Source organism: Cyprinus carpio, chromosome A14, assembly GCF_018340385.1.
Source record: "Cyprinus carpio isolate SPL01 chromosome A14, ASM1834038v1, whole genome shotgun sequence".
Classification (NCBI taxonomy): domain Eukaryota; kingdom Metazoa; phylum Chordata; class Actinopteri; order Cypriniformes; family Cyprinidae; genus Cyprinus; species Cyprinus carpio.
In genome coordinates this window covers 3048125-3062908 of record NC_056585.1, presented here as the reverse complement: position 1 = coordinate 3062908, position 14784 = coordinate 3048125, and the positions used below count along the sequence as shown (strand labels likewise).

At 37.0% G+C, this 14784-nt stretch overlaps 1 protein-coding gene across 3 annotated transcripts; it reads right to left on the bottom strand.

Moving 5' to 3' along the window:
• Positions 1-2349: 2349 nt before the first annotated feature.
• On the bottom strand, positions 2350-11700 carry LOC109106842 (wolframin-like). 3 transcript variants are annotated; one of them, XM_042769728.1, is made up of 8 exons: positions 11561-11700; positions 10494-10736; positions 9536-9612; positions 9321-9459; positions 9037-9210; positions 8725-8802; positions 8441-8613; positions 2350-7769 (listed from the first exon to the last, which is right to left on the bottom strand). In XM_042769728.1, exons 2-8 carry the CDS (start codon positions 10726-10728, stop codon positions 5937-5939), a joined length of 2709 nt encoding a protein of 902 aa, XP_042625662.1. In that variant the 5' UTR covers positions 10729-10736; positions 11561-11700; the 3' UTR covers positions 2350-5936. The 3 variants fall into 3 exon arrangements, with proteins under 3 accessions (XP_042625662.1, XP_042625665.1, XP_042625663.1); XM_042769731.1 differs by lacking the exon at positions 10494-10736 and having other exon boundaries at positions 11561-11685; XM_042769729.1 differs by lacking the exon at positions 11561-11700 and having other exon boundaries at positions 10435-10566.
• Between the last annotated feature and the right edge of the window lie 3084 nt (positions 11701-14784).

Genomic DNA, 14784 nt, shown 5'->3' with positions numbered 1-14784 from the left:
ATTGTAAAGCCAGCTCTGTAAAGCTACATTGTTTTGGCATACCTGGTGGAAAGGTTTGTACTCCTATGATTATAACATCTCACGTGCATCACTGCTTCCAAAGACACCCAGTGCTGAATCGTGTGGCTCACTAGTTCAAGAAAGCCCAACTGAAAACTTTCAGAATGGGGTCAGTCCTGTTTCATGTGGGATCTCACAAGCACATGAATGAGACAGCATGGATTCACTTACAAAGGTAAACTTAATGGCTCAAGACAGCTGGAGAGTGACACTAACTAAAATAAAGCCAAACTTATTTTTAAAAATGTAAATTTGTAAATAAGACAGATATATGCATTAAAGAAATTATTTGTCAAACTCTACTTCCAGCTTTTCCACATATGGACAACAAAAATTTTGTAAATCTGGGTCAAGCAAGAGCCATTCGTGAAAACAGTGACTGACAAAACAATAACACATGTGTTTGCAAAGCCAGGGCTTCTGTCCAAAACCTCTCAATTTTTTTTTTCTGTGCTTTGTTGTGTTTAGCTATTTTTTCCTAATCTTTTCTTCAGAACAGCCTTTTTTTCTATTGGGATCTGCCATTGATAACCATCATGTAATGTAGTTGATGTAATTAAATATTTTATAACAATTATTTTTTACTTTTTTGTTATGTTTCATTTTATTTATTTATTCATGTTAAAATCTTGGATTGATTTGGATTGATTAGAGACAACAACCAAGCCATTTTTCAGTTGTTTCAAAGATACTGCAAATATCAGATAGATCAGAAGATCAGAAAGAGCTTTATTGTCAAGTACATTTGCACATACTAGGATTTGTTCAGGTGACAGAAGCTTCCAGTACACAAAGAACAACAACAACACAGATAATAAAAAATAACTACAGTATATGTGAATAAAATACACGTGTGTGTGTATACATTTTCAAGAAACCATAGTAAAGTTAACTCCACAACAGTTTGTTTGTCTCAAATACACACACACACACACACACACACACACACACACATATATACTATGTGTGTACACAATGTGTGTACAGTTGTGGTATATAGATGGAATAGAACAGAATTTATAAGGACCCTTATGAAAAAAAAGTTTATTCAAGTGTGCTATTAGTATACTTCTTTTAAACTAAAAATAGGAAAGTATGCTTTTACTTTACTTTTTAAGTCAGAAATTGGCTTTATGTACTTCTCAGAAATAGGCTTTATGTACTCCTCAGAAATATATTTAAAATGACATTTAAGTATACCTGACTTATACTTACAAAAAGTCTAAATATATTTGAGCTATACTTGTGCTCCTAGAATCTGTGTGAAGTGAAGAACACAAGTGAAGAAGAAAAAGAAACAACAGATACTAAACACATGTAATCTAACACGATCATCTGACATGAAACAGCATCAAAACTGTAACGTTATGGAATAAAATGTCGACAGATAAAGAGGTAATAATTACAGTCAAGCTTTTGGGTGTTGATCGACTCCATCTACGTTTTGAATATCATTCTGAATACAATTCATAGTTTTTTTCAGCTTTTTGTTCAAAATGTTATTTCTTTATTTTTTAAGTGAAAAAAAAAAAGTGAAGGGACATACAGCCAAGTCTGGTGACCCATACTCAGAATTTGTGCTCTGCATTTAACCCATCCAAAGTGCACACACACAGCAGTGAACACACACACACCGTGAACACACACCCGGAGCAGTGGGCAGCCATTTATGCTGCGGTGCCCGGGGAGCAGTTGGGTTCGGTGCCTTGCTCAAGGGCACATCAGTCGTGGTATTGCCGGCCCGAGACTCAAACCCACAACCTTAGGGTTAGGAGTCAAACTCTCCAACTACTAGGCCATGACTTCCCCCATGACTTTTATGAAACTTACCCAGATTAAAGTGTTAAAAAAAGAATGCATGAAGCTAGAATAAAATGTTTTTGTTTACAAGCAGATACTCTGTTCTTTCTTTGGATGTTTTGTATGTTCAGATATTCATATAACAAAATATATACAAATTAAAACCTAAATAGGGACATAGTAGTATACTTGAAGTATGATGTAAAGTTCACTTAAAGAAAACTTATGAGTATACTTGCAGAATAAAACTACTAAACTAGTGGTTTACTTAGACTATACTTCAAAGTGTACAAAGTATTTAATTAGTAAACTATCTGTATACCTGTAAGTTCACTTTTAGTATAATTGCAGTACAAACTACAAACTTAGAGGTAAACTAGTTGTGTACTCAAAGTTTGCTACTGTTATACTTAAAGTATACTAGAAAGTGGGCCAATTTAGTCCCAAGGAGTATTGAAACAGTACACTTACAAGTATACTACTAAAACACTGATATTTGTATACTTGCTACATAAAGTATATTTTAAAATATACTTGAACTTTACTTAAGTATACTTAATAAAATAAACTTGAAGTATACTACTTTTTGGTAAGGGGAGTATTTAGTATTTAGTAAACAAAAGTGGTTTTGCACATCTTTTTATTGGGGAGTAGGAGAGAACATTTATTTTATTTATATTAATTAAAAAAAAAATCATTGTCTATATAGACACAACATATTTTACATATCTTATAGCATGAGTTTTGGGGCGGGGTTATCTGTTTGGCAACCAGTGACAGAAGAGAGGAGTGTTTTGGATTGTCTGAAAATAGTTGCTTAACAAACTATTTAATCAACTAACCAACTGTTCCTATCACACTACATGACTGTTTTAGGTATCATATTTCTCAAGCATCAGTGGCGCTTCTGCGTTTCTCTCAGATCATGTCTTTGCGATTCACACTATGTGATCGTCACTCATATAATTGAGCACCAATTTGCCACAGATTTCGGCCTTTCGTCAGCAATCTCCAGAAAACTGTTGCAAGTGCAAACTGGGCCTAATGTCATGTAATGTATGCCCAGCATAAGATGAAACCCAATGCTTACATTTAAAAGTGTAAACTGGACCCCAAAGGATCCATCTATTGTATCCTTCATGGCCCTGGTAATGAAGGATGCATTTTGAGGTCACATTTTAAGGAGCCTTCAAACAGTTATAGCCTTTATCGCTGTGATGCATTAGGCCTTCGAATGCAGAAGATGAGGACACAGCTATACTCAGGAAAGTTGAAGAGTTGGATCTTTATCATGCATATATATTGAATATTTAAATCTCTGTGCATAGCCACAAATCAAATACAGTGCTGTAGGGATGACATTTTTTTTTATGCCAAAACCCGGAAATGAGTTAGCATTTAGTATTTCCATTCCATCGCCTGAAGTCAATGGTTTTTTTTTGTAATCAGTAATATACCCTTGTGATCTCATCTACTCACTAGCCCATTTTTCCAGCTTTGTTGTGTTTATAATTGTGCTCTTACAAACTCTTATTGTCTATGAACAGCATCTAAAATGAACTCAAACATTCTAGGAAAATGTTTTTAAACAAAGACTGATAAAATAAAGCTGTCAGACGCTTAAGCGCGGTGACATGAAAAACTACTGAATGCACTCTAATCACATGTCCATGAAATGGTTCACTGTCAGAAAGTTTTCCAGGGTTATGAAATTAGAACAGTTTTTGTACCAAGGGCATATTCAGCACATTTCTTTCTCCAAATAAAAATGATCAAATATGATATTTTCCATTCATATCATTCTGGCCATGTTTAATTCTTTATATATTATTTCATACCATGATGGATTCAGTATCATCATATATAATAATTATAAAAACATTAGCAGCTCAGTATGATATATGGGTTATTGTAAGGTTATTTGTGGTTTAAACAGGTAATCCTTCACTTGAGCCAGTACCATTGGTTTGTGTAGTTTTCTATGTATCTATGAGGGTTTTTTTTTTTTCTCCATCTTCTTATAAAATAAGAAACTGATGCTGCCAGACAGTGTAGCTTTGGAAGTTTCTCAGGAAAAGGAAGTCTGGAAAAAGTCTGGCTTTAAGAAAGTCTATGATTGACAAACCCAAGCTTCTAGAAGAGTTTCAGCAGATCCTATAGTTTATTCAAACTATAGCTGCATTTACCTATTGTTCCGAATATAAGAAAAAATCTTGCCTTGACCTAATTATTCCAAAAAATATATAAATAATAATAATAATAATAATAAAGCATTGTAGTAAAATTGTGGTTATACAAATGGTAATCAATACGCCAAAAAAACATGGTTACTACACTTTAAACATGGTTAATTTTGGTCTATCAAGCATAGTGATGATAATATCTTGAATATCTGCCATAGTTGTTAAATTCGATACCTGACATTTACTAGATGAAAATACACTTTCTAAACACTCCTGGATACAATCACAGTCTGAAAGGGTGCATGGTTGAGTCGTTCATAATTACCTTTTTAAGCAGAGGTAACAGTTTTTGGAGGTGGCTTTTACCAGTGCATTCAAGTTTCAGTAGATATAATTATTCTGCCATCTAATGGTTGTACTGTTCATAAATATCTGAAAACTCTGCTGCCGTATTGCACCTCTCATTACTCTACATAATGCATATAAAACTAGATGTTTCATTCTCTGTAGATAAGAGTTGTGTTTGTACATCTAAAGTTTGCTGCCAAGAAACCAGCTTGTTATGCAGTTGCTGTGATTTTAAGAGTGTTTTAACTGTTAAGTGTTTGTTAAGTGTTGTTTACTGGCCCACGTCAAATGTGCCTACCCACAAGTCTGTAAGATAAGAGGAATATTCACTGAAATCATAGCAGGGCAGAATGGAAAGCTCAGACAGTGTATGTCAGTAAACGGCGATAACACAGTCGATATGCAGGCATGTATATGTATGATAAATGATGAGTGGCACTTCATTATTGACATATAATGAAGTGGTGGCACATTCACATATTTATAGTACCGAAAATAAAATTTATAAAAGGGCTGATTTTTCACACAGGACAAATTCTATTACTACATACAGTGTTTTAATATTGTGCAATGTACTGGTCAGATCATACCTTCAATGCAGCCACAATCAATCAAACACCTGTTCAGCAATGTTTAAGGTTTGAAATGTCTACTAAAATCTCAAATAGATATTAATATATGTGACAATAATAATTCCACAATTATAGAAAATAAAAAGATCTATAGTTGTGTCTAAGAAAAACCTCTATTGTACTGTACAATATTTTCACAGAAAAATCATTAATAATTTTCTAATTTGTTCTATACGCCCTAAAATGTGTCACATAAATCTTCAAAAGATACTTCTGAACCAGTCTAAGGCATAATAATTATAAAACACAGACACACACTTGCACACACCCAAATAGTAATAAATTATCTTCCAATACAATAACTAAATTAAGTATAATTTCAGACATTCAAAAGCCCTATAAATCAATAAAACATGGGAAAGCTAGTGATTGTAACCTCTCACTACAGAAAATTTAGTGAGTCCAGATGCACTGGTTCTTTGGAAATTTAGGCATGGCTTTCAATTTCCCCATGATATGCATATTTATATTCCTTAACTTCTGGTTAAATAGTTAAAGGGGAATTAAATTGTTCAGCGATTGTGGTGGTATTTTATTTGGTTTCTGTAGCACTGGGGTGTCCAAGTCTGCTTCTGGGGGACCACTCTCACGCAAAGTTTAGCTTCAACCCTAATTAAACACGCTTGAACCAGCTAACGAAGGTCTCCAGGATTACTAGAAAATTCAAGGCAGTTGTATTGGTTCAGGCTGGAGCTAAACTCTGTAGGATCATGGCCCTTCAGGAACAGGACTGGGCACCTCTGCTATAGGTGCTACAGAAAGTTGTTCACTTTCATACTTGAAACAGACAAAACAAAATGACAACGCCTCTGGCGTTTTGATAACACTTTCATCAAAAGTACTTTATCAAATATCCTTGCACTTCGAAATTCAGTCTAATACTGCAGTGTATCCCAATGGTCAAAAACTAGCTTCACACAGATACTTCTGTAGTAGCTACAGTAGCGTCGACCTCAGCTGAGAGCAGAGGGTGGAACAGGAAATTGAAGGCAAATGCAAAGGCATTTCTAGCATTAACCCTCCAGTCCTGCTCAATCTTGAACTGTTGTTTTATTGGTACAAGCGGCGAGGCACATGTTTTGCAGCGCAAGGCTTTGAGCTCAAACACAGGCCATTTGCTGCCCAGTCTACCCTCAAGTACCGTGCTAAACTCCACCATGCTACCTGAGCTGAGTGCCAGTAGGACGTGGCAAAATTCGTTACTAGCCTGCAGCACAATGTCTTTGGTGGCATCATCAAAATCTTGTGCCCCATTGCGCCCCTTCTGTGGCATCCCCATAATTACTTCAAACTTGTAGTAGTCAAAAAGTTTGACATAGCACTTGTGCTTTGCAAGGGCCTTGAGCTGACACAGTGGTTCAGCGGGTCCCGGCTGGGTCTCTTCACAGGCAGGATACTCCTCGCCGTATAGACATCTGACCCAGTCCGCTACAAAGACGGGCAGAAGGTTGATGACAGCTTGCACACCGTTCTCAATCTCAGTGACGCGAACATACTTAAACTGGCCCTCCCATGTTACCCGGTGTCCCTCCAAGTGGCTGCAGAGGATCTGGGCATGTGCCATGTTACGCTCCTTCCATGCACGAGGGCCGCACAGGTCGCTGTACTCCTGCCATGTCAGGGTGGAGTTGTATACCTTCATCCCCTCCGAACGGTACACATAGAACCAGCTGAAGAGCACCAGAGCTGAAATCCACACAAGGATCAACTTGACCACACTGCTACGCTGCAAAGAGCGCAGCACTGCCGAGGGCGACACACTAAAACGTGTCCACCAGCGCAGCAGCACAGGCAGCACACAAACGCACACCGTTACAATCATTTTGGTCAGTTCCAGGGTGAGGAACCACTGCAGTAGCTGCACCAGCATTACAGCTGCTAAAGCCAGCGATAACACCGGTAAAGCAAAGAAGAAAAGGAGGTAGCCCACAGCTGTGCGCATAAGCCCCAATGCAGTGAACTCTTGCAACAGCGTGACGGACAGTTCACACCAGATGAAGCACACCAGGTAGGGCAACAGCACACAGTATGTGCCATGTGTACCACCTGTTGTGGCCATACGAGAACACAGGTAGACGAGGTAGAGATACAAAACACAAGGCACACCCACATGCAGTACCAACCAGTCACAAAGGTGCATGCTGAACCAAGCGCCACCAACTATATGACCCACCGAGCCTCCCAGCAACTGATTCATGAATGCAGAAATGGCGGAGGCAACCTGGGAGAGCAGAGCAAATCTGGCATGCTGCTGTGCTGCTGGTCGCAGGCTTAAGTAGCTGCTTATAGTGAAAAAGACTGCAACCATAGCTAGTTCCGAACATGGCAACCAGGACTTGTCTGCCACAGGAAATGAAAGGATGAGGAAAAGCGCAGAAAGGAGGAAGCAGAGGTATGGCTCAAGGTGATTCCGTGTGAAGTTGGACTCGGCCTGCTCATGGTCGATCCCCGGCTCAAAATGAGATAACATGGCTGTCAGTGCTCTAAAGTTCTCCCATGCCTTACTGTTCTGGAAGACTCGGAGCGTAGAAATTACCATTGACACAAAGGAGAGGTAGAATATAATGAGGGGAATGACAAGGACAAAGAACTCCAGTGTTAGATTGGAAATGATGAAGAAGAAGATGAGGGCATTGATGTGATGAGTAGGTATGAGAGAGCTTATCCACTGCATGCCAGCACGTGACGCCCAGTCTATTAACACCTCTTTCACCTCCATCACAGCATGAAGGGGAAACTTCAATACCTGTAGGTATGAAGAAAATGATTTGTTATCATTTTTAGTACAGTTAGTATACTATTAGATGTGTCTCAAAACATAGTGAGCTGGTTAACTAAATAGTAGTGATGTCAATTGTCAGAAATATTAAGAATTTGTCGTCATTAAAGGGATAGTCCACCAAAAAATGAAAATATCATTGTTCCAAGCCCATAAGACTTTCGTTCATCCTCAAAACATAAATTAAGTTATTTTTAATATTCTCTCTCAATTTTTCTTTTTTATTGATTGTAAATACAACCAAAATGTTTCATTTCTTGACACAGCAGAACCGCCTGGGGCTGGTTTTCGTGCATCAAGCAAGCATGTTTAAGCTTCTGTGGCTGTATTTGATGTTCTATGTATGTGTTGATCTGTCATCCAATATATCATTTATATATGAATTAAAAGCCTAAATTAAATCTCTTTGTCATATAAAGCGATCAACAGTCGACTCGAGTTAAACCACTCAACAACATCCTGTGTGTAATCATCTCCTATTGTCTATGAAGAGCATCTAACATCAATTACTTAAAAGATTCCACTTTGGATAAGATACCATTTGTGTGGACAGCTGGCCACGTAGGCAGTACACAATGAATCACCTCGCCAAGTTTTCACATACTGTACATAGATTTCAGCAGAAATGTAAATAACACCTTCTGATGCAAAGGGAGTTCATCTGGGTTCTTTACTGGTCCTTCATCGTCATCATCATCATCATCATCATCATCACCACTTGTGACCCCTTCCATGGCAGGAGTTGGGGAAACACCCTCAGCATATTGTTTAGTATTCTCAACAAACTCTTCTACACCTACATGATCACCCCCTGCCAGAGAACAGACACACAAATACAGGACATTATATGCATATTACCACATATGTAATAAAAGTCTAAAACATATTAGACTCTAAAGGAAAGATAACACAATGCATTCACCATCTCTTATGACCAAACTCTCCAAAACTTTACTTTGTTTCTGTGTTGGGGTTGAGAGAGGGCTGTTGAGAGCGCCATCTAGAGGAGAAGGAGGACACACACGATAATGTTAAATGTTCTGGAGATATTTACAGTCGACCCTGTTGATTTAGATATAAAAGATCTGCATGAAGATTCTACATTTTTTATTTTGGAAAATTATAACAGCAGGTTGGGTACAACACAAGGGTAATGACAGAAAATGACAGAAGCACTATTCATTCAACATCCTCCAAACTTGTTGACCACAACAACAGATTCATGTTGTTTCACCTGTCTCAGCATTGAGCTGGCTCACATTTTCCACAAGTTCAGCGGCAGTGATGTTTTTCTTCCTCTCTGGATTGAGTTTCCAGTACATGAGCAGAGCTGCTTTCCTTACACTGCGCTGAAAACGAGATTCACATGACAGGGAACACACCTCCTCTCTGTTCTCAGCTGTGATGCCTGGCACAAACACACACGCAAATGCATTATAAATTCAGGCTAAATGTAAGTACAGAGAAAGGGATGTCATATGTTTATAATCTAGATATCATAATAAGTTTCTACTTTACCTCTTCTTTCATGCAAGCAATGCTGTAGCAGTTTCACTGCATCTTTCTGTCCGTTTTTCGCTGCCTGGAGCAGATGGACAGTAACAGAATTCAATTCCTCGTCTTCTTGCTCTGCTAATCTCAGGTAATATCTACCAATCTGTTCAAAAACACATTGTAAGTTTTACTAATTACTATGAAGATGTATAGTGTGTCTGTGTTTGTGGCACTCAGACCTCTGTCTGTGCTTTGGTGTCTCCATTCTTTGCCCTCTGTTTAAGATCATCTTTGCTCAGTTCCTCTGGGATTTCCCCTAGAAAATGAAAAGAAGTCCACATACAAATAGCCTCATATTCATATTATGCTGTCACAACAAACATGTACAGTAGTAAGCCAGTCCAGTTTATACTAAATATGTTCACACAGCAGATTTTTACACACATTTGTTTTTCAAATCAGATCTTTGAGACTGACTACCTACATCTTATTTGCAACTGTTTGCAAAGCAGATCAGTCTGTTCAGGCAATGTAGTCCTGACATATCTATGATAATGTGTTAAATGTAGCTGAGTGTACTACTCTTCCTTGGTAGTTAAAATCAGAAAACACAAGGAAGAAAAACATTAAGACAACTGACAACATATCAGTGCTCTTCATATGGCAATTTGATGTATTGTACTGTTTATGACAAGTTTGTGCATGTCAGCATTATTGTAGTATTTTATATTATATTATTATTATATTATATATGTGAATATTTTAAATTAGCTTAAAAATCAGTTTTCATTTTAATTTGAGTATTATTTTTTTTAAATGTGCTGTCAGTTTTTTATTAGTTTTTTTGTTTTTTTTTAAATATTTTAATTTACCATTCATAAGTAGTTAAACTTATTTCTATTAGTTGCCAAGGCATCATTTTTAATTGTAAGTTTTAAAAGGTTAAGTTTTTAATCTAATCTTTATCATTTATTTTCATGACTGAAAACTATTTTCAATATTTTTAGTTAGTAATAACAACACTGATAATAACAACACTTAATAATAACAACACTGGTGTGTGTTTGTGTGTGTGTGTGTGTGTGGTAGAAGATCTGAACTAAGTCAATGATTCATGACACAGGAACTTGGGGAATACCAGCATGGGGATATGTGACATCTGAGCTGTGCATTATCCAACAGAGAGTGAATCTGTACCCTGTAGAGGAAAAGATGATTGTCCTGGAAAAGCAGTGTGGGAATTGCTGTCTGCATTCAGTTGGGATCGACCTGTCTGTGAGGAGTGATGTGGGGGTGGAGTCATTGTTGAAGGGGAGGGGCTAGACATTGAAGAAGGGGACATTGGATGAATGGTGTGCCCAGATGCAGAGAAAGCTGTGGGGACAAGTGATGCTGGGGATGACAGTGCAGATTCAAGAAGAGAGCCATCCATTTCTAAGTCTAAAACAAAAAGACACAACGATTTTAATAAGTGCTTTTTAAAATAATGGAGAGTTATCTTTTCATTGTTGTACATCAGTTTCTTTTTTCTTTCTTTTATATTCTTTTTTTTCTGAAATCCTGAAGCCCTACTTCTCCTTCATAGCTAATCCTGTAGCCATAATAGATATAATGAAGTAACATGTAATGAAAAAAATATACTTAAAATACACTATAAAACTTAAATTAACTTAAGTTGCACTTTTATTAATATTACTAGTTTATTTGTATTTTAAATTACTATATTTAAGACCCAAAAGGATGTTTTATTACATTAAAAAAAAGCAAATTTACACCGTTAAATACGTTAATTTTAAAAGTACGCTATGGTAACTATAGATTCTGAAAGATTCTTAGGGAGATCCCATTTCAATTTATTATGATTTTAAGATAAGTTGAAATAACTTCAACTGAAATCAGGGAAACTACATAATGAAAGCCATTGTTCCATGGTAAATGTTTTGTAAACAGTGTATTTTGCACCACTCGGAGATAAAAAATAAAAAATAATAAAAGGCTGAGCTGTGTCATTCTGTCATTGCTCACCCGTGTCACCCTCACTACTTGACCGGCCGGCAGCCCAACAGAAAGTTAAGTTACACTCAAACAAACACTGATCAGCAATCACGGTGGAGCAAACAGATACCTCCGATCACTTCCAAACGCTTAAACTGTTGATTTTTCTTTATGTCTGCGAACGTTCTTTACAGATATACAGTACATAAATGAAACTACACAGCGAGTGTCTTCAATCACCGACTGCAACGACATCATTTTTTTCTTACCTGTGCTCCTTTATCACTCCTTCATAACTATGACAGAGCAGCCTTTATTGTATTCTGACACCAGACACATAACTGGAATAAGTGATGAGCACAGCGGACTTAGCAGGGGCCCGTCCAGATGATGCTTACTAAAATAAACCCTCCCCCACTGACTGACTGGACCAGAATGTTGACATTTACCAAGTTCCTGTTGCTGCCTTCCTGGATTTTCAAAATAAAAGAACTGAAAAATAAAACTAAATAAAACTAAACTAAACTAAACTAAACTAAAATAAAATAAATAAAATAAAATAAAATAAAAAATAAATAAAAAAGTCCCTGATTTTTTTTTTTGTTTGTTTGTTTGTTTTGCCTAATTTTAACACCCACAAGCACATGAAAACTGAAAACTGATCAATTAATGTAATAATGCTAAGCAATTATGAATAATTCATTCATGGATTTGAAATGAGATAGATAGGAAATAAGATGCAAAAATTTTTTTTTTTTCTTTTAATGAAAATCTAAGGAAGTAGAGTGAACTCAAACCTCAGTAAATTCCTCTTTATGTCATTCCAAAATCTAGTTCAACTTCATAGCCAATTCAGTTTAAATTCTAACTCATGAATCTATACTCTTTGTCTAAAGGGAGACGATTCTTAAATTATGAGTTTTGTTATTGGTTTAGTTTGACTGATACAATGAATTTTATAACAGTGTGTCCGGGTAAATGTCATCCTTTCACCTCTAGTGTTGTGGACAACATTGTAATTGGTCTCTTACTAAACCCTAATCTCAGTAATGGGTAACAAGAGTTTAAAGGGGTCATATGATGCAATTTCAATTTTTTTCTTTCTCTTTGGAGTGTTACAAGCTCTTGGTGCATGAAGAAGATCTGTAAAGTTGCAAAGACTAAAGTCTCAAATCCAAAGAGTTATTCTTTATCAAAGTTAAGACTCTACCACGCCCCCCTAAAATGGCCCCCACATATCTACATCACTATGTGGAAATATTTGCCTAATCCTGCCCAAATGTTAACGAAAAGAAAGAAGGCGTGGTTTCAGTAACTTGCAGTGATCGGCCAATCACAATGCACTGGGTCAGTTGGCCAATCAGAGCAGACTGCGCTTGTCAGAAGGAGGGATTTTGTAGAAAACGAGGCGTTTGAGAGAGGTGGGGCATAGAGGACCTACAATAATGTACAGTATTTGAAAAATAATGTGTTTTTTGAACATTAAAGCATGTCAACATATTGTTTACAACCAAATACACAAAATAATGATCTTTAATAAAAAAAGCATAATTTGACCCCTTTAAAGCGCATAGGGTTTGTTGCTATTAGAGGCAGCACTGTTTCAAATGTGAACCAAATAGTAGTGATTTATACATTTACAGTTCTTCTGGTCTCTGAAGATGTTTTAATACAGCTGCTGCTACAAGTCAAGTCAAGTCACATTTATTTCTATAGCACTTCATACAATACCAATTATATCAAAGCAGCTTCACAGAGGATAAACAGGAAACAGCAGAAGCAATTGTGGAAATTGTAAAGCTAGGAGATATGGGGACTGTTCAGATACTGCTGTAAAGCAGCTCTAAAAGACAATAGTGGTCATGATTTAGCTTAAGTACTTCAGATCAACAACAGTGTGACGTTAATTGATCAGCTATAGACAGTTCTACAACAGGCAGCAATGTTGTTATTCAGCTTGAGTCAGTTCAGTATTGATTCATTTTATTTCAGTTAAATACCAATGTTGATTTTGCAAGATGTCATTCACCTGTAATGCATTCACAGAAAACAATAGTGCCATCATCCAGCTTATTTCAGTTAAAATTTGTTCTCTTCCAGTGGTGTCAGTCATTATGGTCATGTTGATAAATTACTGAATGTTAAGTGTCTTTTAGACCCCAACTAAGCAAACCATAAGGCGACAAGTAACCCAAACTCCATCAGGTGACACAAATGGAGAAAAAATCTTAGGAAATCCCAGGCTCATTTCGGGGGACCAGTTCTACTCTGGCCTAAATGAAGAACATGGTGTTTATTGATCAAAGAACATCAAATGGGAAAAGAAAGAGTTGTAGTCTGTCCAGCAGATAGGAAAGCAGTTAGAGCTGCCATTCAGCCATTAGCAGATGACTGGGATGAACATCCTTCTTCACAAAATTAAGTTACGGTCCCAGCTGGTCCTGGCACGAGTCTGACACATTCATAGCTGACCGTTGGGAACAAAACCCTGAATATCCAACGAGGACCTTAACCGCACAGTTGAGTTTCCGAACAAGGAGATTAAGGTACTTATTATATCCAAATACAGAAAAATTATCAATTGATAATTTAAATTTTTTTTTGATATTACCGAGATAATAATATCTTAAAGTTGCTGTATGTAGGATTGACACCGAGTGGTTGAAATAGGCATTGCAGTTCAAATTCAAAATATCGGAGAGGGTTTTTTTTTTCACCTGGCCCCTACTCCTCAGACTTGACGCGCACACAGGTTGCCAGATTGATGACACAAACAGGAACGAGCACACTTGATGATGAAATGAAATGAAATACGCTGTGTTTTCCGTTAACTGGCAACCCGAGGTGTTGGGTTTCAATTGGGTAAACTGGCAGTGGGCAGGATTTCACAAACCAAAACAAAGATTGACATTGAATATCTGAATATCTGCAAACATATTATGGTATTTTTATGCTTTAGTAGAGTCAAAATCTTACATGAAGCACCTCTAAGCTTGAGGCAGGTAGGGCAACCAATACTACAAACCCGATTCCAAAAAAGTTGGGACACTGTACAAATTGTGAATAAAAACAGAATGCAATGATGTGGAAGTTCCAAATTTCAATATTTTATTCAGAATACAAAATAGATGACATATCCAAATGTTTAAACTGAGAAAATGTATAATTTTTAAGGGAAAAATAAGTTGATTTTAAATTTCATGGCATCAACACATCTCAAAAAAGTTGGGACAAGGCCATGTTTACCACTGTGTGGCATCCCCTCTTCTTTTTTATAACAGTCTGCAAACGTCTGGGGACTGAGGAGAAAAGTTGCTCAAGTTTAGGAATAGGAATGTTGTCCCATTCTTCTTTATGATGCACCAAATGTTTTCTATGGGTGAAAGATCTGGACTGCAGGTTGGCCAGTTCAGTACCCGGATCCTTCTTCTATGCAGCCATGATGTTGTAATTGATGCAGTATGTGGTCTGGCATTGTCATGTTGGAAAAGGC